General features: G+C 42.2%; 1 protein-coding gene across 4 annotated transcripts; it reads left to right on the top strand.

The window, feature by feature from the left end:
• Positions 1–14,292: 14,292 nt before the first annotated feature.
• arpp21 (cAMP regulated phosphoprotein 21) lies at positions 14,293–25,487 on the top strand. Of its 4 annotated transcripts, none has more exons than XM_022747316.1 (20): positions 14,293–14,397; positions 18,772–18,935; positions 19,075–19,237; positions 19,366–19,404; positions 19,511–19,576; positions 19,726–19,837; positions 20,038–20,176; positions 20,695–20,832; positions 20,926–21,025; positions 21,139–21,234; positions 21,325–21,362; positions 21,472–21,528; positions 21,864–22,054; positions 22,623–22,763; positions 22,898–23,016; positions 23,133–23,207; positions 23,304–23,465; positions 23,666–23,768; positions 24,589–24,695; positions 24,983–25,487. In XM_022747316.1, the coding sequence occupies exons 3-20, from the start codon at positions 19,076–19,078 to the stop codon at positions 25,139–25,141; spliced, it is 2,004 nt and encodes a 667-aa protein (XP_022603037.1). In that variant the 5' UTR covers positions 14,293–14,397; positions 18,772–18,935; position 19,075; the 3' UTR covers positions 25,142–25,487. The 4 variants fall into 4 exon arrangements, with proteins under 4 accessions (XP_022603037.1, XP_022603039.1, XP_022603038.1 ...); XM_022747318.1 differs by having other exon boundaries at positions 19,072–19,237; positions 21,864–22,048; XM_022747317.1 differs by having other exon boundaries at positions 19,072–19,237; positions 24,592–24,695.
• Positions 25,488–27,401: the final 1,914 nt, after the last annotated feature.

Genomic DNA, 27,401 nt, shown 5'->3' with positions numbered 1-27,401 from the left:
CCAAAATTGGTCTGTATTTAAATGCTAGATGTCATGTTTGTGTTTGTATGTTTGTATGTATTCCTGTTGCTATCAAACTGTGGAGGTTTGTAAAGCAGCCAGAAGAGGGCAGTCCTGCAGCTCACAGTGGGAGTAGCAGCCCAGCAGCACTTCACCTGCCATTGTTGCTCCTCTCAGCCAATCAGGGACGGAGTTGTTCCATCCGACTAATCGGACGCCTTTTGACCTCGCGAGCATTTGGGGCAGATCCCATTTAGATGACATGCAAATTACGTTCCAGTGAGGTCGTGATCTCATCCAATCATATTTCCCCGCAGGTGATTTCTCCACAGACAGATTTCATCCCCAGATATTTATTCAGTGTCAGGAGACGCTAATGATTTCACATATCTCCTCCCTGTGTGTGTGTGTGTGTGTTTCTGTGTGTGTGTGTCTATGTGTGTGGCAGGAAGGCAGATGGCAGCGCAGTGTGATGTCTGGAAGGATGCATGGAGATGTTGGCAGAGAGCTGCTGGTCCCCTGCCTGCATCCATCACTCCACCTCTCTCCATTTTCCTCTCTCCGTCTAATCTGTCTTTTCGAGTTCCTATCAGCCCAACTCTTTAAGAAAAAATCCACCATATTTCACTTCATTTTCCCTCAGCACTCTCCCATTTTTTTGTTTTTCTTCCTATCACACTCTCTTCATCATATTTTCTTCTGCGCCTAAGCTTTTTTTTTCTGTAAACCACCTGTCTTTTTATATCCTCAGCTGTTCTCTTCTCCATTTTTCCCCTCTCCCCTGGCTCATCTGTTTTTGCTTACCATTCATCTGTCCTTGCCGTCCAAGCCGCAAATCGTTGGCAGTGAGTTGTCTTCACTGGTCAGTATCTCTTGGCTCATACATGTCTCATAACATCACGTCAGTCTCTCTCTCTCTTCGTTCTCTCGTCGTATTCTGTTGTGTGGTGTGTGTGTGTTGTGTGTGTGTGTGTGTGTGTGTGTGTGTGTGTGTGTGGTGTGTGTGTGTGTGTGTGTTGTGTGTGTGTGTGTGTGGTGTTGTTGTTGTGTGCTGTGTGTGTGTGTGTGTGTGTGTGTGTGTGTGTGTGTGTGTGTTAGAAAGTGAAACTCACAAGGAAGGATATACACTTTTAATCAGATCTAACAGCTCACATCTCCTACTGGAAGCGACACAGCACATACACACTGCCATGTTTCTCTCTCTCCCCCTCTCTTATCTATATACAGCATGCCGTTGCTGCCAAAGCCAATTGTAGCTCTAGATGTGTTTATCAAAGGTGTCTGTATGTCTCGGGCGCTTAATTTTAACAAGACGTTCTCCACCGGAGGAGTGTCATATTTTAATTGGTCTGAAACAGAATAAAGGCAGCGAACAGAGCACTGCAGTGACAGGTATTAATTACCTTCTGCCTAATGGCTCCGAAACTCAGCACTCAGCCATATTGGTGCTCACACTATTCTTACTCCCCCTCTCTTTTCTCTTATCGCTTTTCTCTCCTCCTCACCATGTGTTTGTCCGCAATAGGGGAGAATTGAAGCTTTTCTTTGCCTATGAAGTTTGTAATTATACAGAGATTCTTAATTAAGGAAACATATTTTGCAATACATATTTTCTCATTTGCCAGGGGCTACGTGGAAAGATTGAGGAGTAGCTCAACTAATTTAAGAAAAACAGGTGTTGCAACTCAGAATGCGTGAAAACTAGTTTGCAAGCAAGCTAGGACGTCTAAGCTGTCAGCTAAAATAAGGATAAATGGTTGAAATGGCTAACTAAAAATAATTGAATAGGTATTTATTTAAAGGTAACAGTTAAATGGTTGAAGCCCATAGTTTGAGTATTCGATGAATGGTTGACATAGTTGGCTAAAAGAAATAGATAAACTGTGAAAGTAGGGGGCAGCTGACAGTGGATGATACACAGTTGAAATAGTTGGCTAAATGTAAATAATAAATAGTGAAAAAAAAGCTAAAAGCTGTGAATAAATGGGTGAAATAGATGGCCATAGTTAAAAGTAATGGATAAATAAATGGCTGAAAGGTCCACCTTCAGCCTGACGGTGTTAAATATCATCCTGCTTAAATTCAACTGAAATGAAATTAGAATCATGACGAGTGGGTTCAATGAAGGGTTACTTAAGTTCATCCGACAGGGCTGTGAAGGTACATCAGGCAAAAAAAAAAGGTTGGGAAGCACAGCTTTAATATAACTGTTTTTAGTGATTTTTCACTGCGGTGTAATGGGGGGGGGGGGGGGGGGGGCAACTGCGATCTGTGTGCGCTGGCTGTCATTCTGCTTTCGTCTTCCTTTCATTAAGTGCAGTGCGAAGTAGAAATGTGAGAATCTTTAAAAAGCAAGAATGACATAGTGCTGAAATCTCATTTACGGTGTTAATTTGATCAGTCTATCAGCTTACAAGTTGCCAGTATCAGTGCATGTGCGTTGGCTGATAATTTTGCCTCAGTGAAACAGCTCTGTGGCCCTGGTATGTGCGATTTTTATTTTATTTTTTTCCATAGAAGCGAGATGCCTGAAATAGCTCTGATTGACAGGTATAGAGACACAGTTACTATAACAACTACCTCCTGGCTCTCATGAGCACTTCTCTCTCTCTCTTCCTCTCCGCCCCCCCCCTCACCTCTTCTCTTTTCATTTTCTTTTACCAGCTCTCCTTTTTACCCCCGTCTCTCTCTCACCCCCTCACTATGTGCATGTGTGGGTGTAGAGGGAATAGATTATGAAAAAGAACTCGACTGCAATATTCCTTCACACGGAGATGTTTGTGTTGCAAGATAGAGAGGCCTGGCACTAGCTATTGGATCTAACCTGTGTGGGTGAGGGTAGGCGAGAGTGGGAAGATGAAACATGCTTATACAACACGGGCAAATAAGCCTTTTATATTCTTTTCGTGTTTCCTTTTTGGAGCCTGTTCCTCTGTCAGGTTGAGCTGCTCCGCTTGTATAATCAAGTCAGTCCACTGTGCAGTGTTCCTGCATGCGTGCATGTGTCTTTGCATGCGTGCACGCTCTTGTGTCAGCAGGCAGCACTGTGAGGCCACCCGATATGATGGGTGAATTTCAACCGCGATAGAATCTAGTGGGACTGACACTGGAGAGCACAGAGCAGGAGAGAGGTGTGTGTGTGCGTGTGCGTGTGCGTGTGCGTGTGCGTGTGTGTGTGTGTGTGTGTGCGTGTGTGTGTGTGTGCGTGTGCGTGCTGCTGGGAAGGGTACGGACGTCATTGCTGCCACCTGCTTTACTGGGACAAAGGCCAGACACATACACACACACTTGCATATGCAGACAGCCAAACAGAGGTCAAAGCAATCTCTTTACATAGCATTAATGATATGATTTACTTAACCTTCTTACACTAAAGCTATCTCAGGCCCTCCATTCCCTCCTGTCAGAGTCCCCCACCCCTCTCCTCCCCCCTGTCCCTGCCTCTCCTTTCATCTCCCCGTCTCTGAATCATCACACAGGGTGAGAGGTCTGAGGAAAACAAGCTGCCAGAGTTGGACATGCCATAACAATGCAGCACCTGTCAGTGTGTGTGTGTGTGTGTGTGTGTGTGTGTGTGTGTGTGTGTGTGTGTGTGTGTGTGTGTGTGTGTGTGTGTGTGTGTGTGTGTACCTGTGTGTGAGTACATGTGCATGCAGCTGTCTCAGTGTCTGTCATCAGACGGAAGCAGGGAACATTTCTAAGTCTTACTGTAAATACAAAGACACTCAGACCGTCCATATCTGTGTGTCTGTATATATATATATTTATATGTATATATCTACAGACACACATACATGTATAATTCAAAGGTGCTTTATTTGCATGAAAGTTTCAATAACAGTGTTTCCAAAGCACTAAAATATAATTTAGCTGAGAGGATGACAACATAAGAAAAAAAGAACAACACAACACCTAGATTATATATGTACAGAATAATACATGCACATGTGTGTGTTCACTACATATATATTAATTAATTATTAATAATTACATATAGATTATTATACACGTGAGTAACAAACTAAAGCAAAAACCTGAAAAATGTATGGAGAAACAGAATGACAATGCCCCCATCCATAAGGCAGGGGTCACTCAATGATTTGATGAGTATGAAAATGATGTGAATCATATGCTATGGCCCTCACAGTCACCAGATCTCCACCCAATTGAAAACCTACGGGAGATTCACCAAATGAGGGAATATCTTTTGGGAGAGTGGTGTTCATCCCTCCAGTAGAGTCCAGAGACTTGTAGAACCAAAGCCATGGAGCACTGAGGCTGTTCTGGTGGCACGTGGTGGCCCCAGACCTTACTAAGACACTTCATGTTGTTTTCTTCCTTTGTCACCTGTCTGTATGCGTGTATGTGTGCGTGCACTTAACACCATTGTGGCTTTCTCCAGAAGTTACTCTGCCACTTTATTGACTGGTTGTTACGCTTTTTGGCAGGAAATGTGATGGTTGGTTTCAGCACCTGTGTGACCCCAGTCACAGAGATCCTCTAATGATCTGAACTCGGCTGCCTGGGTCTTGTGCTGCATCCAGCTCCTCACTTGGCTCATACCTGATCAATGGCACACCCATCAGCCTCTCAGAAGACAGATACTCCTCCTGTGTGTGTGTGTGTGTGTGTGTGTGTGTGTGTGTGTTTGTGTCAGATCAAATAATGAGATCACCTGTAGAGGTTTCTACTCCTTTCAGCTCGTTACAGAAGTTGACAATTTAAAACAAGTGAGCTGTGCATCGGGTTTCATGTCTAAGTGCTTTAATATTGATCCTCTTGATGCTGCTAATTGACCAGTGGAACTCTATTCTTTATTTTTGATGTAAACTTGTGCTGTATGCCATCGGCCTGGTGGTGGTTTCAGGGCATTTCTGCACCGTTCACACAGCAAAGGGTGATAATTCAGAATTAATTAGGCTACAATACACGGGGGAAGGCGCAGCCCATAATAAGACATTTAAAACAGGATGGGATCTGGTATCCAAGTGCAGCGTATCCATAGAGACCGTTGCTATGGCGGAGAGAAATCTCACCTCATTAGGAACAAATATAAATAGCCTTGCGACTCAGCTTATGGTCATGATGCCCACGGCTGAGCGAACAGGCTCAGAGGCTTCCAGGTCAATGATACAGGATGAGAGTTAGGATGCGGAGAAAGAGAGAGTGATAAATGGAGGAAATGATTAAGACAATTGGAAGGAAGGAAGGAAGGAAGGAAGGAAGGAAGGAAGGAGAGAAGAAATTAAGGTTTGGAGGGAGGGAGTGAGAGAAAACACTGAGTTCTTGAGGATGGGAGAAACGGGAGGAAGAGGATGTGTGTGTGGAAGAGAAATGAAGAAAAAAGATGGATGAGGAAAAAAATGGAGACAGAAAGAAAGTTTGTTACTGTCATCTGATGAAAATCTTTCAAATGTCAACCTATTTGTTTTTATACTTGAACTAAAATTGTATAAGGTAGCGTCAGAGCCCAATACTCACTTTCAATACCTACAGTTTTAGTAATAAATGGTGAAATTACATCAGTGAAACCTAAACCTAAACCACCCATCTACAGGGTGCTTTAAAATTATCAGACAGGATCATGAACAAGATTAAGATACAATCCCAAAACAGAAGTGAAAGAGAAAACATGCCTAAAATAGCATAAGTCGAAATAAGGCTGATTTCTTTCTTTTTTCTTCTTCTTCTTCTTCTCCTCCAAGAACTGACTTCTGCAGAGCCGGCATTTTCTTTTCCCAGTAACGTCTATTACAAGCGAGGAGGAGAGAGGGGAGAGGAAGTCAGGAGTTGTGGGAGGAAAGATGGGAGTGGGGGCTGCGAGCGAGGTTGACAGCCAAGTGGAGAGGAGACAGATGGGAGGAAAGAGAAAACTCGAGACATCCACCACTGATTGCATCAACAGGTCTGAGCCCCTCCAGGTATGCTGCAGTGCACCACAGTATTACTACAGTATCGACTCATCCCATTGTTGACCATCCGGAGGTCCTGTATGGACTCTACCCGTCTCACCTGCTCTTTGCTTCCTGTGTTTTACTTTCTCTTTCTCTTCCTTTATAACCTGCCGTTTCTCTTCACTGTGTGTGTGTGTGTGTGTGTGTGTGTGTGGGTGTGTGTGTGTGTGTGTGTGTGTGTGGGTGTGTGTGTGTGTGTGTGTGTGTGTGAGTGTGTGTGAGTGAGAGAGTGTGAGTGTGTGTGAGTGAGAGAGAGAGAGAGGCAGCGCCATTAGATTATGTGTGTTTCTTTCACATTTAGTCATCAACGCTCAGTGACAGCTGAAAATCTGGTTAGTGACATAAGACCAAAGAGGCTGCGTGTACTGTACTTTGTGTCTCAGTTCCTGTTTGAACTTGGAAATGTATTATTCTTTACATCAGGAATAACAGGATCCGTTCATTTTCAGTTAGCAGGTATAATTACAGTATGACACTGGACCACAACAGCAACTTCCTCATCTCCCCTTTCCACAGTAATTGCGTTTAAGCTGCTGAAATGTGGCCCTTTAAATGTGAGATTATATTAAATCTTATAAGAAAACCAGTCAGAGATCCATTTGCATTGTGAATGCCCTCACATTAGTGGCCGCTGTGTAGCCTTTGCGAATTTCAGGCAAACTGATGGGTCAATTAAGGCAGAAAAAGCAGAGAGACTCCCTCCTCTCGATGCAAATAAACCTTAAAAGCTTGTCGTGGCTTTCTGTTCTTCAAAGCTAAATGGTTTTCTCTGCCTTTGTTGTGAACAGTGTGTTTTCAACTCAGGAACAAAGGTGTCTGCGACTGAAAGATGAAAACTGCGACAACTGATGAAGATGGTACAGAGTTCAGACGCACATTTGTGTGGGCTGTCTAATTGAGGAGATTGTTTGATGCTTCTCCCTCTGCGTTTCTCTCTCTGAAGACCTGTCAAACTCGCAATCAGCGAAAAACAACATGCATGGAAGGATTTGAGGAGCATGAGGGAAGAGAGTGGAGATGGAAAGACGGCATTTAGGAAGAAAAGGAGGGAGTTTACGCCCACCGCCTAAAGAGATGAGAAGACAGGCAGAGGAGGGGAGAATGTGTGGAGGAAGGAGTGTGTTAGTGCCAGAGCTCATCAGCCTGTCAAACATCCGTTATAGACCATAAACCCACACAGCCATTGCACTGCTGAGGTCTATCACTTGACAGGTGCACTTGCTTCACCTTCACACACATTTCTTACACACTGTGATACAGTTTATACGTGTGTGTGTGTGTGTGTGTGTAGGTGGCCACATTTACGCACATTGAATTTGATCCTTGTCCACAGAGCACAAGCCCATCTTGGATTATTTCCATGCAGCGGAAGGTGATCCACAGTGAGTCACTCTCATTGATCAGAAAATAAAGCCAGTCAGGTGGATTCTTCATACTGATGCTTCCTTCACCCCCCTCCCGAGCTACTAACTGTTTTAGCTCTGCGCTGGAACAATCTGAGTGCGCACTCTCAGCCCAACCCACGTTTGAACCCATATTATTCCTCACTGTGCTCATAGTTTTGTAATTCTGACTGCTGACGCACTGCATCTAAATTCATCATCCACTTTCCCTGGGGAGTTACATCAGGGCTTCGTACACTTTTTGTTTTGTTTTTTTGTTGTGTGTTTTTACCTCAGGTACCCCCACATATAGGTACAGTTTAGACTGCAGGACATTGCATAAAGGTGTGACCACAGGAGCACCATCAACTCAGGTTAATGGTTTTTGTTTATATTCTAGGTGAGAAATAAAGCGGTGAGTGATGCCGCTAATCAAAATAGTCAGTCCTTGCAAAATCAGTAAATTGTACCTCTGAAACCTACTCAAAGGGCCCATCCTAATCTCTAGACTCTACATTTAGGATCTGTACTCCTTGACTTTACACAATCCCTCTCGACTCTCTGCAGTAGCTTTATTAACAATTTCACACAACATCCTCAAATACATTTGCAAGCAAATTCTTCATTTGTGATGCAAAACAGCAGTGACATCTGCCTGCATCCTACCAATCAGAATAGTGATATCCGTGTTACTAATGTAAACCCTGTTGTGATGCAGAACTGTGACTCTGGGTAGATCATACACTATTTTGAGATGTAACCTGTTCAGGGGATCTTTTACTACCTTTTCACCATATGAAATGGGTTCCCATAGGAACATTAAGACAGAAAAATATATAAATACAAAGTGTTAGCTAGTTACAACCAAGTTAAGACTTTATTTTGTTGTGATATTTTAAAATTAACATTCTAAAATTCAAGTTACGTAATGTAACCATGACATGAGTATTAATGATGCTTTATCATACTGAATGGATACAACTGTGTTTTCTTTGATGAAAGATATTTAACAGCACAAAGATTAGACTGATTTAGATACAGCGTCATAGTAGTTGCACGCTACAAAATTCAGTTTAACATCCAACATCTAGGTAGTCCAAACAGTAGCAAAAGTGCAGATATGTATGTAGAGATAATCAAATGAACAGACAAAACAAATGCAGCAGTGGTAGCTGAAAGGAATGGGACTGTGATATATTCAAAATGAAATACCACAATATACAAAGTGTACAATAAATGTGGTTATGAGATGCCAGTGGATCTATAATATGTACAGAAACTAGTAAATAGTAAATACAGTAGAAATGATCCTAGCTATGTTCTATATGTGGACAGTTTGCAGGGTTTGAATCAGGAAGCCTCCACTCATCGGGTTTAGCCTACCTCATTTGAACAGAGAAGCTGGTATGTTGGTCTGTTGCAAAACATCATGAAAACCATTATTCTTATCCTGAGCCATAGTTCACATGAAAACAAAATGATAAAAATTATGTATTCCTAATTAGAATTAATGTAGCCTAAAAGAAAGGCTGCGCTGCTGCATCTCACTGAGGTTAGGAAGCAAAGGAGGAGGTCTATTTGTCTGTTTCTTGTCTGTGGCTGTCTAGTCACCCGGCCACATGCTCCATCATAGTTTAAATATTCATAGCCCGCCCTCTGAATATTTATGAGGTCCTTATTAATATTTATGAGCTTCACTTGTTGAGGTGTCACTCGATCTCTTGTACACACATACACACATAGACATTTACGCACACTGATGATCAAAGGAGATAGCTATGTCTGCATGGGCAGATTTATAAGTGATGGTGTAAGTTACTCTGGAGCTGTGATGTAAGGGTAAATAAAAACCATGGCCTCCTGTTAGTAACCAAACAACATCCATAAAACTCAAATATAAATATCAACTAGGTAGCAAAGAAATTATTTGACATTTTGAGAAATATCTGGCTTATTTTACCAAGAGTTAGATGAGAAGATTGATGCCACTCTCGTGTTTGTACAGTACCTATGTAGCTATCAGCTAGTTAGCTTAGCATTCATCAGCTTTAGATGTTTTGGACTTTGTTGCCTTAGGGCAAAGTCTGTTCGAAGCTAAGCTAACTGGCTGCTAGCTGTAACTTCATATTTACCATACAGACATGAATATTATTATTATGTTATATTGTTATTATGTATTCTTCTTATTATAACTTTCAAAGGAAAGGTGTAAAAGAATAAGTGTACATCCCAAAATGCCCAAAGATATTTCTTTAGATAGTAAATCATGGGTAATACAAAAGTGCTTAAGTTAATTATGAACTTACTATTGAGTAACACCAACATGATTAAAGTTTGCACATCAATGTGAAACTGTAGTTTTCAAGGGTAATGTTGTAGATAAATATTTGATAATATAAGGACTTACTTTATGTGTCTACCAGAGTAGATAGTGAGTTCACCCTCCAATGCCTCCCTGAGACAAGGACCACTCTAATCTCACTTCTAGTAAGGTCTTTAAACAGACATCCCTGGACCTCAGCGAGGCTCTGGAACTGATGTAACAGTATGACACACACACACACATACAAACACACAGTCAGCTGTGCACTTTCTAATGAGGTGTGTTTATATAACAAGCCACAACAGTGGCGGTATTTCTGTGCACGCGTAACGGGAAACGAGCGCCACTGAGTCTGTCCTGTGTGCACACATGCCAACCATACTGCCGGAACCAGCAGAGAGCAGGTGTGTGAGTGTGTTCGTGTGTGTGTGCGCGTGTGTGTATTTCTGTCATTGGCCACTTTTCAGGACAAACTGTAGTTTATATCCACACCAGTTGTCTGTGGATGACTTGTATATGTGGGAAAAAAATGCCCTGAATTTGATTTTTATTGCATTTGTGTTGTTGAGGTTTATATTGATTTGTTCCTTATAAGTAAGTGTCATTACAACGTGACAAACTTGGGTGAAAGTGTACGTGTGTGATGGTGGAGGAGGGGGAGCAGTGATGCACACACATAGCAATGTCGGCTAGCTTTTCGATGACGCATGTCCTGAGGCCTGTGCTCAGTCATCTCTGTAGTTTGTGGTTATAACACTGAGTCTGCTTGATGTTTTTGTCCCCATAGGTCGTATATATACAGCATGCTTAAGCTGTTGTACATACTGTACAGGCTATGAAACATCATCAAAAAAGCTAAAAAGATATTATTCAAACTAATATTAACTAACAATAATTAATAATCACAATATTTTTGACTGTGTTTTAACATCAATAAAATGTTTGTGACCTTACAGTATTTATTTTCACTTAGGGGTAGTTGCTAGTATTAGTACCTGAAATGAAAGTTTTACATTTACATTTACTGTTTCATTATAAAGAATAACAACATAAAATTCAAATCTAAATAGAGTTCTCAATCCCCAGGATTAATGTTTAATGTCTCTAGGTAACAGATGAGAGGCTGCCACATCATACTCTAGAAGTCAGTGTCACTGTCATTTAACAAGAACTTCCTGAATCCCAGGTGCACTGTGTTGGTTAATTCACTGAGACAGAATTTGACCTTTTTCATGCAGTGCATAAGAAGGATATTTTTAGTAACAATTAAGCAATAAAAGAGAATATGTTGTTTTGTCATTTACAGTGTTGAATCTCAGCTCTGAGATTTCCAAAACTACTAAAACAGGGTCTAGTTCGTTAGAGATATCAACGACTTCAGAGAGTGTTTTAAAAAAGTTCAGACCAATCATTTTCTATCTTGAGACAAAGGGTGAAGCTGTTAAGTAGGTTTGCCTCCTCCAGGCTACATTTATCACATATCAGAGAGATCTCGGGTTATATCTTGAGTAATTTTGTCTTTGAATAATGGAGTCTATGAATGACTTTGAACTGAATGAGATGAGAATTAATGGAACAAGAATGAATCTCCTCCAAGATATCTCCTCACAGATCTGTGTTTCCTGTTCATTCTCCCATTTGGTCTTGATTGCTTTCATAAGAAGGATTGTTAAACCTAGACATACGGCAGTGTCTCAGCAGGACTTGTTTATAAGCTATTACATGTTAAAAACAGAAGGTGAAGCCCTTTTAAAGTGAACTGTGTGGGCATGCACGTAGTTTCTGATGTGCAGTAACTTGAGGATGTTATTCATAGAAAGTCCACATTTCTCCTCCAGCTAAACAAGAAGCGGAAAGCAGAACATGCAGATGAATGTTACTAATAATACATATTCCAATATATCCTTCAAATGTGGGAGACCATTAACAAGTCGAGTTGATGCAAATGCTGGATTTCCATTTATTGGTAATAGATTGGTAACAATTACAATGCCCTTCACTCAGACCAAACCTTAATTTGCTGTCAGATTCTTATCAAGCTCTGTATGGTAACACTAATACGAAAAATTAGTTTTTATAATGATGTAGAATATAAGACTTCATCACCAAGAAAGTAAGGGACAAAACTGAGGCACACTCCCAGAACCAAACTACTAATCCTTTAACCTGACAAAAACCCAATTTAAGACTGGACTATCAACTGGGCAAAGTAAGCAACTTCCCCTGGGATCCCTGTGTCAAAATCAAATTTTAGCAACTTCTTTTTTCATATCTTTTTCAATTTACATGTTCCATATTTTCAAATTGATGTGTTGAATCAAATTACCACAGAGTAAATCTGCGACCAGGTGGTATTACACCATAAGAAAAAACTTTATATGCATTGCATGGGAAGGAATGGGAGGTTAATAGGGGCCCAATAGCTCATTCCTGCCCCAGGACCCCAGCTGGTTAATCCAGCAATGTCCCAATTGATTATATTTGTAAAGGATGGCTGCAATCAGTTCTGTAGACATCGCCAAACTTGGACATATGACCTCAGTAATTCTAAAACGGACCTGGCTGCGATACTGATATAAAGCTTGGTAACATTCAGCAAGATGTCATCCTTGTAACAAGATACCTTATTACTTGGGTTTGTTGTGTTGTAACCATAGAAAGACAAGAGTGTATGATTCAGAGTCAGAGTCTATGGTAGGTGCAAACAGACATGGTGATACAGGATACCCCTCTCTAATGCCCAGGGAGTAGCCAACACCACTTGTCTTACAAATACAGACATATTACACATTTTGTTTTTTTTTTTAAGGCTAATATTGATATTTTTAGCCAAACAGCTTAAAATTTGACTGTTTTTCATCAACTCACCACCACCAACCCCATCCATTAGAAAACAAACAAAAACACTCAAATCCAAGTGAAATAAATACCTGGCACTGTAGATAATATCAGGAGAAATTTTTTGGAAAATATGACTGAACAGTTCAATTAATAAATACTGTTACATTTTCCATTCTTGCATTACATTTTATAAGGAAATACTGTACTTTCTACCCCACTACAGTCCTATCATTAGTCAATAAACAGTGTAAAGCAGTTCAAATTAGCTCCACCTTCCTCCACTTCTGATGGCCAGTGTAAACAGACATGGGAGTAAAGGTCTCTCCTGAATTTTCAGTGAGACACTTTTTATTTATATTTATCATGCAAATAACCCAACTGTGATGCAGCCTTTCCTCATCATATAATAAGCTACACACACAATATCTTTCCCACCTCTTGTCTGAACATAGTGTTATCCAACTTTGAATGATATAATGTTCTGTGGCAATCCAGTTAATTAACTGCATAATCCATGTACTGTATGTACAAAATGTGTAACTGTTGCCTGTTGTACATATAGTATTCAGGCTTCTGTATCATTACAAGAACCAAGAGCTATTTCCTGCATTATATGACATTCACAGTTTTTTAAACAGTTCTCCCTCTGCAGGATTAATATTAGGTCTCTTGTTAACAGATGAGAGGGTGGCAGTTCTCACCAAACTCTGAAAACCTGTCCTTTTAATAGAACTATATGCTTTCCAGATGTAGGGTGTTTGTTCACTGTGACTCAATTTGACCAGAACTTCGTTTTTATTCCAGTGTATGAGCAGTGGTGGATGAAGTATTCCTTCAAAGTAAAATTAGCAACACTGCAATATAGGTCTAGGCCTAGGCAAAACTATTTTTTAACAAAATACTCTTATCAAGGAAAGTATCAAGCAAACCTTTAAGTACTCACAATGCATAAAATGGCCCCTCTGAGTGTTACTACGATTGTATTATCGGGACTTTAAAGGCAGCATTTTACAGTTGTAGCTAACTACTTCATACACTGATGGGTGGTTCAATAGCATCATGAACTCCGTGCGTCATAGGTTGTGTGTATACAATCCTAATGTGTAAAGTAACTGTAAATCTGTCAATCAAATATAGTGGAGTAAAAAGAACAATTGAGTACAAATGGATGGATTAGGCTACTGAATGGTCCTTCCATGCACTGGCCCAGGGGACCAAGACAAGAGGCAAGAGGTCAACAACCTCAAATGGGCATAAAATGACCACAAAGACCTAAGGGGATGCAAACTGAGCTTAAAGGCGACCACGAACGACGTCTCTTTCAATCTATATGGGACTGTTGTCCGTGCTCCTGTTGCCTCATAATCCATCCACGAGTATAATTTAGCAGTACACTCTAGTTTCTGCTTAATTTAAGTACAGTGTTTGAGTAGAATGTAGGCTACATCCCACCACTGCATAAAAGGAGTATTTTAGATTTGATAAAGGCGTAAGAAGAGATCATTTTTGTTGTGTCCCCTTGCGTGTTGAACTCAGCGATTGCAGTAGTAAAAGAACCTGAGCTGAGAGGAGATGGAAGACAGAGAGAGACAGTTCAGAAGCGAGAGACGGGGACAGAGATAGAGATGAGTGGGCTGGTGGAGCGGTGGCTCTCGTGCATTCCTCGCGTGTGTGTGGGCGCGTGGCTCTGGGTTCAGAGCTGTCGGCCCTCCTCTCCTCCCTCCTCCTCCCTCCCCCATCTACCCCTCCCATGCTCCTCCTGCTCCGACACAGACAGGCAAAAGGCGGAGGAGGAGCAACGGACCTCACAGTCAACAGACGCTGGGTGTACGGCAGTCCGCCGATCGGGAGGCTACACCGGCAGAAGCCCACGGAGGGAGGGAGACATCAGCTCACGGTAAGATAACGGACGCTCGCACCGCGGTGACGGTTGTACATCTCCTCGATTAGCTTGATTAACGGTTACTCAGATGGCTGACATCGACGCTTCTTGCTGTCTTTTGATTGTGTTTTGTCAATGCCGTTCCCCGTTGCCACTATATTTGCTATATTAAACACACGGGATCATGAAGTAGGATGTTAAAACAACACCATAGCTTATGAAATGTGTTTAATTTAGCCGAAACTCCACTGTGAAAACGGCTAAATGAGATCTAACTAGCTAACTGCGCCCCGGAGCGCAGCCATCAGTCGCAATTTCCCCCGAGTCTGTAACGTCAGCGACACCGCTGAATGAATGATAACTGTCATTTACTAGCCGGTAAATGTCTTGTATCAACAAATACTTTTTAGCCTAACATATTTATTGTCACTTGGATGAAAAAGGACAGCCATGGTTTTAACCAGGGGTTTTAGAACAGCTGCTTCTCTCTTAATATTACTGGTTGGTTGTGTGTGTTCGAGAGTAGAAATTTGAGTTTAAAGGCGATTTAAGTTGCCAGTTCCCACGTGTTTTTTTCCAGATATAGGTCCCTTTTCTGTGAGTATCTATAACACTGAATGCATATTAGTCCTCTTGCTGTGTATCCTTCGTCCGCTGCCGTCTCTCCACATGCAGCTGACAGCACGGTGAAGTCCCGGAGCAGGAGGTCCACTCCCTGCCCGGGTGTAAAAATAGCCCGGTGTTTCAGCTTAGCCCGGGTCACAGTAATGCGACACAAACACACACATACAGATACTCAGGCACGGCTCCCACTGACTTTCTGCATTCACCCATCCAAGTCCTTTTCCCAAAGTAGATGGCACTTGCCCGATCGAGCACTGTTATTGTTCGGTCCCGTTATGTGGGTTAACAGGATGCCACAAAGTTGTGCATGAACATGACACCTGTTTGTTTTAGCCTACTTACCACATCCTCCGTCTCATCGTGTGAGCGCTGCCGCTCAGTCCAGATGTCATCAGTTTTAGCGTGATATAAAGCGTTACGAAGCGTAATTTTGTGTGAAGGAGCCCTTTAAGACCATCACTTTGTGTATATGCAGGTATTCCCCCCATCTCAGGTTTGAGTTCAGCTGCAGAGTAGCACAGCTGTCGCACCCACAAGTCACTTTGGCAGTAAGACTGCTGTGGCTGCCCAGGTGCTGATGACTCAAAGGACGACATAACCTAAATTTCTCCAGTAGCCTACTTTCTGTTCTTTGCTTGTCTTAAAGTGGAGGGTGAAATAATTCATGGCCTGTTTTATTTGACTTAAACATGCTGCAGCAAGGAGATAAAATAAAACCTGCCCAGAGAGGAAATAATTCAGCTGTAAATGTAAAAGGTGCAAGCACAGAAGAAGCAGCAATATATAAAGAAAAAATGGTCAGAAAAAAACGCTTTATGATGTAAGAGGGAAACAAAAGCAGCCCAATTAGAGGCTTGGGGGCAAAGCCTGTGCACATTATGGATAAACAAAGCGCTCAGGGCTCCGAGTTTGCCTCAAAATTCTCAATTATTATTTTAAACCAGCGAGACCTGCTCTCTTGGTTTTTAGTCTCTCGCTGAATCATTTCCTAATGAGCTCCGAGCTGAGGGAGAAGAAACAAAATCACATTTTAAATTCAGCTGCAACCTTAGAGACAAAACACAAACAGCAGCTTCCAGGCAATGAAGTTCCCTAGTTTTTATGGGGTTTCTTGAGATGGAAGGATGCAAATTAAAAAAAACAACAGCAGGTCAAAACGTCCAAAGAAATGGCTAAATGTGCAGATAAATGCCTCAGAGGGAGAGGGCACGAAAATAAGCACAAGCATAGGCTACAGTGTAAGATGGTAGACCCCAGTGTTAAACGATGCAACTACCACTGATAATTATAGTCCTGCTATTCAAAGATAGACTTTTCTGTGGTCTTAATTACAAGCTGGATTGTACTGGACTGAAGGACTTAATATAACTTGCTTCAGCCGACAATGGCCATCTAAAGTAGCTTTTGGATGTTTTCCCACTGGCCTGCCTGTGTGTCAGTGTAGATGAGCCAGGCAGCTTTTGGCTGGAGAAGAAAGGTGTCCTGGTGAGTAAGTGGCTCCGAGGCTGGAGGCTTCGAGGAGAGCAGCAGATGGATGATGATGTAGCGGGTACTGGCGCTCCCTGCCTCCCGCCGCCATCCGTCACGCGCTAATGATCGTGTCACACCTTCTCCCCGGGCGGCCGGCCGCTTCTGCAGCGCTCAGCTCAAAAACTGGTAGCTCCACTCAAATCCCCTCTTCACGGCCGTCGGCTGAAAAGCCTGGAGACAGACTGTGCTGCAAGCCTCTCTATCACTAATTCCTCACTTTTTTCTTTCTCCAGCGCCTTCCTTCACCCCTCTTCACCTTTAAAGTCCCTGCAGACTGTTTCCTCATCTCTCTTCATCCCCTGCTTCCTTCTCCTCCCATACATCTTGTTTTCTCTGTAGTGTATCTGCCCCATGTCATTCTCTTTCCTCTCTGTCTTCTTGTGCCGTGTTCCCATTCTTCTCTGATTGCTGTAGAGTCACAGATCTAACACAGTTCAATACCAGCAGTCTCTCTCTTATTTTAAACACATTTTTCTTTGATTGTAATGATTAAAGGACATGTATCATTTTCCCCCTGCCCCTCCCCTCTGTCTGAGGTCTGAGGTCAGATATAGTGCAGCACAGGTGGAGCTGGTGTCTTTGCTTAAAGGACATCTCAGCAAAAACCTGTCAACAGCACAATAGGGAGCCTCACAAGTTATTATGTCCTTTAGAGTGTTTTTATGTCTCCGGACCATTTCCTCTTCCCTATAGACTGCAGTGGACCACGGCACTAAGACAGAGATACAGATCATTTGCAGCATCCTGCTCTAATAAACAGCAGAGCCACAACTAATGAGTAGTTTCATTATCTGTTAATCTGCTGATTATTTTCTCCATTCATTGTCTTGTCTATAAAATGCCAGAGATGAGGGAAAAAATGCATCACAATTTACCAGAACCCTAGGTTAATTTTTTTTTTTTTTTTTTTTTTTACAAGCAACACTTCAAAATACAAAGATGTTATGTTCACTATCTTATACAACAAAGAAAAGCAGCACATTTTCAAATTTGAGAAACTGGAACCAGGAAATGTGTAATTTTTGCCTGAAAAAAAAATCGACGATCAAAATCATTTCAGATGAATTTTATGTCCATCGCATCTTTTCAATACACAGTGAGCAATGTCCCTCACTATAGTCCCTCAACCAAGAGTTGTCAAACCACAAGACTAATTTCTTTGGAAAACCTTCACGTGAAATGGTCTTTTCAGTATGAGTGGAAGAATAATCAATATGTCTAATGTTTGTCGTTATCACTTCACTACGGAATTTCATTAGTGGTTAACCAACTAAACCACTAACGCTAACCAACCAAATTACAGTATGATTTAATTCCTTTATGACTATAATAATTAAAAAGTACCACATATCATGTTAATTTAGCAACACATGCCAAGATTTGAGACGCCTCTCTTCCATACTGAGAATATTTTTTCTGGGTGGACTCGCTGCTGTCATGTATTGTGTTTCATTGAGGCGGTATAGGAAGTAAACACCACTTTTGTTGCACATGGACTGACAGGGACCTTTTTTTAAAAAACAGCTATTATCTCCAGTCAGGTGTTAAATAACCATGTTATGGGATTCAGCATCCTCTGAGCTCGTTATTCTGTCCCATGTGTTACAGGAATAAGTGTCCCCTAGAGCTATGTGTTACAGCGGAATGTGTCCCCACTGAATGTGGTTGGCCCTTTGGAATAGATGGTGGAATGTCACTTCCTCTTGTGTGTGTGTCTATCTCTTTGGTCTCGGCAATATTCTCACCACTGGGATCACAGACTCAGCTTGGCATTCTGGGAATATCAGTGCCGGTGGATCGGATGATACTCTCCACAGCTGCTGTTTCTAAGAAAAGCTTGAGGACACACTCAAACTGACACACCCACACACACACACACACACACACACCAGACATACGTTTACATGAGCTACAAACATGTAAATACACAAGCAAATACCACATCCAAGCACAGGCCTATAGGTTACCGTCACAGATGCACAGGCACACTTACTGTAATACACTTAAAGCAGCAATTAACTGTCAAGCCTGGAGAGCATTTGGGAAGCATAGACAGACATTAACACACACGTATGCAGACACACACATAAGCGTAGCTACTTGATGTCATTTCCAGCAGCTATGCTTTTATGCTCTGGCAACTGTTTGATATGAGTGTGGAATAGTGTAGTGGTGTTTCTGCTCTACAATGACCACTAACACCGTTTTCTCTTCTGTGTTTTTCAATCTCTTCAGGCTATTTTCCGTTGACCAGTTAAGAGCCGGCAGAGAAAGAAACAGTGGAGAAGGCGAGCACAGGCGGAGAGAGGATAATTGTGTTTCTGGCTGCCCTGTGGGAACATGGGATATATGACCTCATCATTCACCTGTGAGGCTCTCCAGTAAACAACTCCAGATAGGTAGGAACAGCATACACACATACGCAGACTCATGCAAATGCTGGTGAAGATGTTCGTAAATAGCAGTAAAATATACGAATGCAGACATTATTTAGGTAAACACACAGTCTGACAATCCATGTTTTGTGTTGTTTAGCAGGATGACTGAAGCTGCTACAGAAAGTGCAGATGTCCTCCTAAAGCCCTGCGATGTGACGTCATGTGACGTCATCAGCTGCCCCTCCCCTCCGCCATATCTGCCCCTCTGCAATCAGAGGGAGGACGAGGAGTGTCACCATGACAGTAAGAAGCTGGAGCAGCAGGTAACTGACACTATCATAGCTTCTGCCGAATCCCACATTAGTAGTATACCACTTGAAAGTTATGCACCCTCCACCTACCACCACCACTCACGTGCTCACTCGATGACAAATTGTGTCCTCACTCGCAGAAACACTGTAACCAGGTGCAACCAAAGAAAAAAGTTAAGGTAAGCTAAAATAAATCTGCCTCTCATTATTCATCCTTACTGAAATATCGATTGCATTACATTCTGTGAATTTGTAATGTTGCCTGCTTCTGTGTGTGTGTTTCAGGCGAAAGGAAAGTTAGTGCGCAGTATGGCTGTCTGCGAGGAGTCCTCTCCATTTGAAGAAATCCAGGTAACACACACACACACACACACACACACACACACACACACACACTTACACACACATTATCATCGACCTCCTCTCCCTCATCATCATCACACTCAGATTACTCTTTATTTTCCTCTCTCTCTCTCTCTTTCTCTCTCTCTCTCTCTCAGGAATCTCCAGACACAAACATCTCATCAAGCTGCAATGATAATGAGAGAACTTCCTGTAAGGAGGAAGAGCAGGAGAGAAGCGCAGATCCAAAGAAACATTCACTTTCCAAAGGTGTGTGTGTTTGTGTGCGTCCGTGTGATTGATGTCTCATAAAAAGAGAGACAAGAGAAAACAAATAAAATGCAATAAAATGTAATTCTGTGCCACTATTTAGATGTAGTTCTCTTGGGGTGTTTAATATTGCAGTGTGTTTTTTGTATTTTTATATTTATTGACTTGTAATACATCCTTCCTACCTTTCTCGCTCTCAGAGTCCAGCGTTGAGTACACCGACTCCACCGGCATAGACCTGCACCAGTTTATCGTCGACACTCTCAACAGCAACCCCAGAGACCGCATGATGCTGCTCAAACTGGAGCAGGACATGATCGACTTCATCACCAGCAATAGGTGTGCATGTGTGTGTGTGTGAAGGAGTGTGTGAAGGAGAGGACATAACCTTGGGTCCTCATTGTGCTTTCTACCTATTTAAATCTGCTGGAATAAATTGCGTATGCAGGCTAAAACCTAAAAAAGGCAACAAAAAAAAAAAAAAAGATTGAACACAGTTTTATGCTAATTTGAAGTATGTTTTCGGCTCATATATTAAAGTTCTGTCCATCCAGCTCATTTGGTGTACTGATCAATATATTGAGCCAGTTATGTTAGTGTGGGTGTGTTTGGACCACAGGGGATGAAACGGGACTGAAGCCAAAAAATACACCCAGTCTTAGTCTACCTCCTTCTCTCTCTCTCCCTCTCTGTCTCTTTTCTCACTTTCACCTTCCTCCCTCCCACTTTCGTCACTCCCTCGTTCTATCTTTGTCTTCCTCTCTGCCTCCTTCCCTCTCTCCCCCATTTCACTCACATCTCCTTTTTCATCCCACCCTTCTCTTCGCACATCTTTCCCCCGTTTCTATCTCTCTCAGCCCCTTTAAGAAGTTTCCTCACATGTCGTCCTACCACCGTATGCTGGTCCATCGGGTGGCGGCCTACTTTGGCATGGAGCACAATGTAGACCAGACAGGCAAGTCTGTCATCATCAACAGGACCAAGAGCACGCGCATGTAAGCATGCATAATGTGTCTGTTAGTATATGTATGTAAATCCTCGCCTTTAACTGTGAATTTACAACGTTTTTTACCTGTTTGTCTACGAAGACCGGAGCAGCGCTTTTTGGATGAGGTGCACAAGGACAAGGCAGAAGAAATCCACTGTTGGAAAATTATTTTGAAGAGAGACAGCAGCTCAGATGACCAGGTTTGTCTATCCTCCTATATCTATAGCTGCCTGTCTCTCTGGAATTTCCTCTATAATTGACATTGATCGTATCATATCAGCGATTTGACCTGTTCTTGTTTCTCTCCTTACAGACCCGACTCCACCCCTTACGGGAGAAGCAAAGCAAGTCAATGGAGGAGCGAGAGGAGGAGTACCAAAGAGCACGAGAACGAATCTTTAACCAAGAGGTGAGACGGGGAGACAGAGGAAGACAGACAGGCAGACATGACATAGACACAGAGAGGAGACTCACTAATTTCTCTGCCGTTCTTTTACAGCCTCTCTGCACCCAGGAGAGCACCCATGCAGAAACCAGGTAACCTTGCCTGCAGTGTATTTTTTCCATGTGCCTTTTCAGCTTATTATATTTAGATGAGAACATTAATATATGTCTGTGTGTGTGTGTGTGTATGTGCTGTGTGCAGGGCTGTGGAGGAGTACAATCCATATGCTGAGACCCAGAGGAAAAGGCAGCTCTTCAGGTAGACCTCTGCGCAGATGTGCAGTCATTTATCATCTTAATCTGGTCAGCCTGCCTGGCACAGAGCTTTTCAGAATCTGCAGCAGAAACAGAAAGAGACCTAGATTTTTGTGTGTGTGTCAGGGTTTAAGATTTTCTGCAATTCTGAATGAAAATAACTGACGGACATTTTTATAGATGATTTACATGAATGTATGTTGTATATAAAACCTTCAGCGCTTCATGATGTGTGGCACATTAGCAGGTGTGGAAGTCTTTTTTGCTGCCCATTCACATAAATGGCACGGCTCTCGTGCAGTCATAAGGCTGTAGGATAATTCTGGATGTGTCTCACAGGGGGAGCCGTGACAGCTCAGGCTCCAGTTGGACAGGCAGCAGCAGGCAGAGTAGCACTGAGACTGACTGTCGCTATAGCAACGACCCCCGACCTTGGAGCAGCACTGATTCCGATTCCTCCTACCAGTGGACAGGTCCCGCCCCGAAACCCCGTCAGCCTCCCAACCACAGCTGGGAAGCACGAGGTGCAGGTGCGTCTTTTTAAACCTTGCGTCAGAATAACATTTTGTGACTTTTTCGCACTTCTTATGTCACACTTTCAATGTGTAAATTCAGTCAACGAGGGTGAGACACTTCACTCCTCAACACCTGTATGCCAGCAAACTTATCCCCAGACTTCATCACCACACCACACTTGGGAAAATCGCTGTTTATAAATTATCTGTTTTTATTCAGTAGCGTTAATTAACAAAAAGCAGTGGAAGTTGTTCTGGTGTGAAAATTTAACCCAATCCATGAATCTTCGCACCATAGCTGTAAATTTTCACACAACACCTCCAGACTTCTTCGCATATTCGGGAAGAAAAATACATCATTGCCCTCAGACTGCACTGAGGGGTTACACAGTATTTTTTTTTAGCACAGACAGGGGTGGAGTGTGTAATCTTTTTTTTTATCAGATTGAGATGTTGAAATGTGAATTTGTTATGTGCCATGGTAATGAAGCTCCCTTCTCTCATCTCTACCTCCCCTACTCTTACTCTTTATTGTTTCATCTCTACTCCTTATTTCACATTTCACTCTCTATCTCTTTCTCAGGCTCCATCTCTCTGTTCAGACTGCCATCCACTTGTCCACACTCCTCCTCTCCTCCCATCATAGAGGAGCCGGCTCACAACTCTACCTTCATCGTGGAGAACGGGATCCCACCAGGAAGCATATTAGTGAACCCACATACTGGTACATAACACACACACACACACACACACACACACACACACACACACACACACACACACACACACGCATATACCAGTGAGATTTTGGTACACAACACGTAAACATTTATCATACTCAACCATTCGACCTCTCAGGGCAGCCTTTCCTGAACCCTGATGGAAGCCCTGCGGTGTACAACCCTCCAGACAGTCAGCAGCCAATCAGGAGCCAGACTCAGCTGCAAGGCTCTCCCTCTCAGCAGCAACAGCAGCAGGTAGCACAAACACACACAGCAGGAAGTGTCTGACATGCGATATTTGGTCACAGTGCCATACATACATGTCGCTGTTTGTGTCTTTATCTTTGTCTCCATATGTGTGTCTCTTGCAGGTGGTTCAGTATTCGTCTGTCTCTTACACAGCTCCACAAATGTTGCCTGTCACTCCCTCACAGCCATACTCGACAGTATGTATCTCTGCAGTGTCCCAAAACTGTGTTTACAGTATGTGTGTGTGTGTTGATTGTCATCTGTGTTTTGACCTCCTTTCCCTCGACCCACAGATTGAAGACCTCTCCGCGCAGTTTGCTCATGTGACAGTGAACTGTCAGTCAGCGGGTGAAGCCCCACCTCTCGGCCCTCCCAGTCAGGGTTACATCTATGCAGCTCCTCCCCCCCCTCCTCCCCCTCCCAACCCCACAAGCTACTGCCAGCCCTCACCTCAGGTAGGGAAACACACACGCAATTAGGATTTTTCACTTCTTTTCTGACTCTTAACATAAAATGATTAGCTTGCGACTGATGTGATACATTAACTATTGATGTTTTAAAAGTGGTGCATGGATTTTGACACCGAAATCCTGCAATTTAAAGACAGAATGCTAGTAGGAGTAAAAGTAATATTTTGAACATTATTTTCCTTTAGATGCCTATGTATTACTACGGCCAGTACCCTACCTCAGCCCAGCATGGATGCAGGCCTGTCTCACCCAGCCAGCACATCCACAGCCAAGTAGCACAACCAACAGGTACTTCCCATCTGTGTGTGTGTGTGCATGTGCATGTGCATGTGCATGTGCGTGTGTGCGTGTGTGTGTGTGTGTGCGTGTGTGTGTGTGCGCGCGTGTGTGTGCGTGTGTGTGTGTGGTTGAAAGGCGCAGACTGTGGCAGTAGAGAAGGGGGCCGTTACACTGTCAGAGATGTAGTCTGAGGGTCTCACAGTGAACCGGTCTCTTTTCCTGCTGCTTCTGTTCAACACAGGGATAAAGACCAAGAAGAAATACACACTCCAATCTCAACACTGTCATGTGTTACAATTTACAGTACATCACAGACTGCTCAGTTCTTAATGAGCGAATTGCAGTTTAGACAGGTGCAAACAACCAGTCAACACCTTCTAGGCATCAGTGTCTGTTAACAAAATAAAATAAAATGAATGTCTAAAATTACACAATTACTCAAAACAGACACTGGATACAAATGATAGAAACAGCACTGCATGAATGCTTTAAAAAAGGTGAGGTGTTTTTTGTTGCTGTTATGATTTAATGTTGCCAATAAAGATATGTATGCAACCAAATCCACTGCTAACATCTGACATTAAATGTTGTCTACTGGATGAATTTTAATATTAATGTATTAACAAATAAACAATTTCTGGAACATTTGCCCTCTCTTATTTCAGAATGGTTTGTTAAGGCTGTATGTAAGCTTCACATTGTTCTTAACAACTCCTAATATATTCTAAAAAAAGGTGAAGCTGTCTTGTGGCTTTTTTCTTACACTTTGTCAAACAAATTGCAGTGATAATAATTGTTAATAATCTTTTATATACACGTGTGTTTGCAGCAGGTTACGCTCCTACCGTGGGGGTGCAGCAGCCTTCCCTCAACCAGGCGCAGGCTGTGTTGGGGACCTACTCACCAATGGCCTCTCATCAGTGTAGCATGGTTCAGGTAAGCAGAGAAGGCCCAAAGATCCCGTTCTGCGTTGAACATCTCAGCCTCCAAAAGAAGCGTTTAGCGGTTCGCAAAGTGCTTCAGGTAGCAAATTGTTGCTGAAATGTGTCGGTCTAACAATAAAGTTGTTCTTTATACTGCAAGTGTTGCAGGAGCTTTGACCTCTTTAGATTTTTTCCTTTCTCCATGAGCCTTAGAAGTAGGTGAAGTTGTGCCAGAAACTTCTACTTTGCTTCTTGCAAATTCTTCGCTCCAACTTTCTCTCTTTTCTCTCTCCTCTGCAGGGAGGTGTTTCAATGTCCTATCCCCAAAGTAAAGTTGTGACTGGGGTAGGTGGGGAGGCAGGTTACTGCTGCGTGGTACCCTCACCCTCCCACCACAGCAGCTGCCACCCTCCCAGCTGCACCAACCTCAGCGCTCCAGCCTGGAGCGCACAGTACTGATGATGCCTCGACGGATGGAGTGATGATACTTTGGTTCCTGCGTGAACCCATCACACATACTTAACACAAACACCTTCTTTTTCACTCCCCTCCTCTCCATACTCGCCTACACCCGCCTTCTTCCAGATGATGCCCACAGGGCACATCGTTCACACACACACAAGCATGTACACACACATACACCCACTCACATATATAAATGTACCACTGTACCAAAGCTTAATAGTATATATCAGAGCTGCTGTATTGAATGCATAATTTATATACACAAATGGAGTTTTATATTGATATTAAATTATATATTGTGTTTTAAGGAAATGCACTGTGTGAAGAGAATAAAGTCCTATGGCTGATTTATTTCATCCTGGCTCTTTATGCGTCTTATGTTGATGATGATGCTAATGGGAGGGGATGCAGCCGTGATGAGATGCATACAGGAAATAAAGTGCATTATATGAGGATATAGTATTCATAACATGAAATAGAAGGAGTCATGGTTTGTACCACTGAATTCATAAATGGGAGATGAATGTCATGTCTGAATAACTAACATGCAAGTGTAAGATTTTTGTCTTGATATGGTGGATCATTATGGGGATTTAGTTTTAGGGTACCTTGGTTTTATTGCGAGATTACGACGCTCACACAAAGAGTTTTTAACAAGAAAGCGACGATTCAGGTTTTTACATTTCAAGTCAACATGACATCTGTTATAAATTACGAAAATAGAAAAGATCATTTCCAGTTACCGTACCCAATTAAGCCACTGGAGGATTTCCACCTTAAGACTTTAGTGCCCCCTCCTGCTCAAAGACCCTCAGTACATTGTCCTCGCATGTAAAGCAATACAGGTAATTTCACCACTAGTTACTTTACCCTTAATGAAGAACTACACGAACTCTCAAGGTTATTTTTTTCTATCTTAGAATGCAGCAACAACTCTTCTCATTATTGCTCAATCTGCTGATTATCTTCACAATCAATTAATTAATTAATTGTTTGTTCCAGAAAATACTGCACAATTGACCCAATTGTTTGCTTTGTCCAAAAAAACTGCCAGGACTTCAACATTTTAAATTTACTATCACAGAAGGCAAAAAAGTAGCAGATGTATTTCACAAATTTAGAAACAATTTTTTTTCATTAAATTGTGAGTAAACAATTAATCATAAATATTTTTTGCAGATACACTTTGAGTGGAATGACTGATAATCATTTTAGCTCTATTAATGTGAAAACAATTTCTGTTCAGCAGATCTTTTTTTTTTTTTTTTTACAGCAGACGTTTTGACTTGTCATAGTAGAAGTACAACTGTTAACAATAACATTAAAGTGTCCCAGTAAGACATGACAGTGTGACGGTGAGGGGGCATGAACAACACCAGGACCTTTAACCTGAAGCAGCTAGTAGAATTCAATCATAATTCACTTGTATTATTTACACCTGAGCTTTTTCTAGTGTCACAAATATAAAGGTTTAGTCAAATATACAGATCAACATCTAGCTAAAAACAGCTCAAATCTAAATTAGTCTTTACAAACACACAGGAACACTATCATATAAAATGCGTCCCCTTTTCAGTCTTGTGGCAGCCAACATTTTACACCAGTGATGAAACTACTTTCACTTTCAAGCAAGCATTAACTGATAAGCCAATGTGTTATTGTTCTGATGGTGGGTAATTCATTTTGTACTGAAACTGATTCATATTCTCCCCATCAAATTCAATGAAACATATCCATCATCCACACAAGGCTTTAAAATTAAATTTAGATTTCATAACTGCAGTACTGAATGCATAATTTATACCGACCAACGGTTTCGCGAAGCCAGCTCTATTTTTGTCCTTTCTACATTCAGACACACACACAGACACACACACGTGAGCAGCAGTGCAGGTTCCATGATCTTTAATAAAAGGCACATGTACAGCCATAGTGAGATGAGTGAGTCCACTGGCATAGAGACGAAGCATTAAAACACAGAAATACAGGAAGTAGAGGTCAGGAGGAGAGAGATCTATCTGCTTTACAGTAGAATCTACTTAAGTAACATCTTCTTGTTCTCGTTCAAGAAAGTCTAACACTAATATGTCACTGTGGTAAGGTAAAACCCCCCATCCCAACCCCTGCCACACACACACACACACGCACACGCAAACACGCATGCACGCACGCGCGCGCGCACACACACACACACACACACACACACACACAAACCATCACCATCCAAAGTCTGATCTTCCAGAAAAAAGTCCTC

Source organism: Seriola dumerili, unplaced genomic scaffold, assembly GCF_002260705.1.
Source record: "Seriola dumerili isolate Sdu_G_001 unplaced genomic scaffold, Sdu_1.0 BDQW01000110.1, whole genome shotgun sequence".
In the NCBI taxonomy this organism is placed as follows: Eukaryota; Metazoa; Chordata; class Actinopteri; order Carangiformes; family Carangidae; genus Seriola; species Seriola dumerili.
This window is presented reverse-complemented; position numbering and strand designations above follow the sequence as displayed.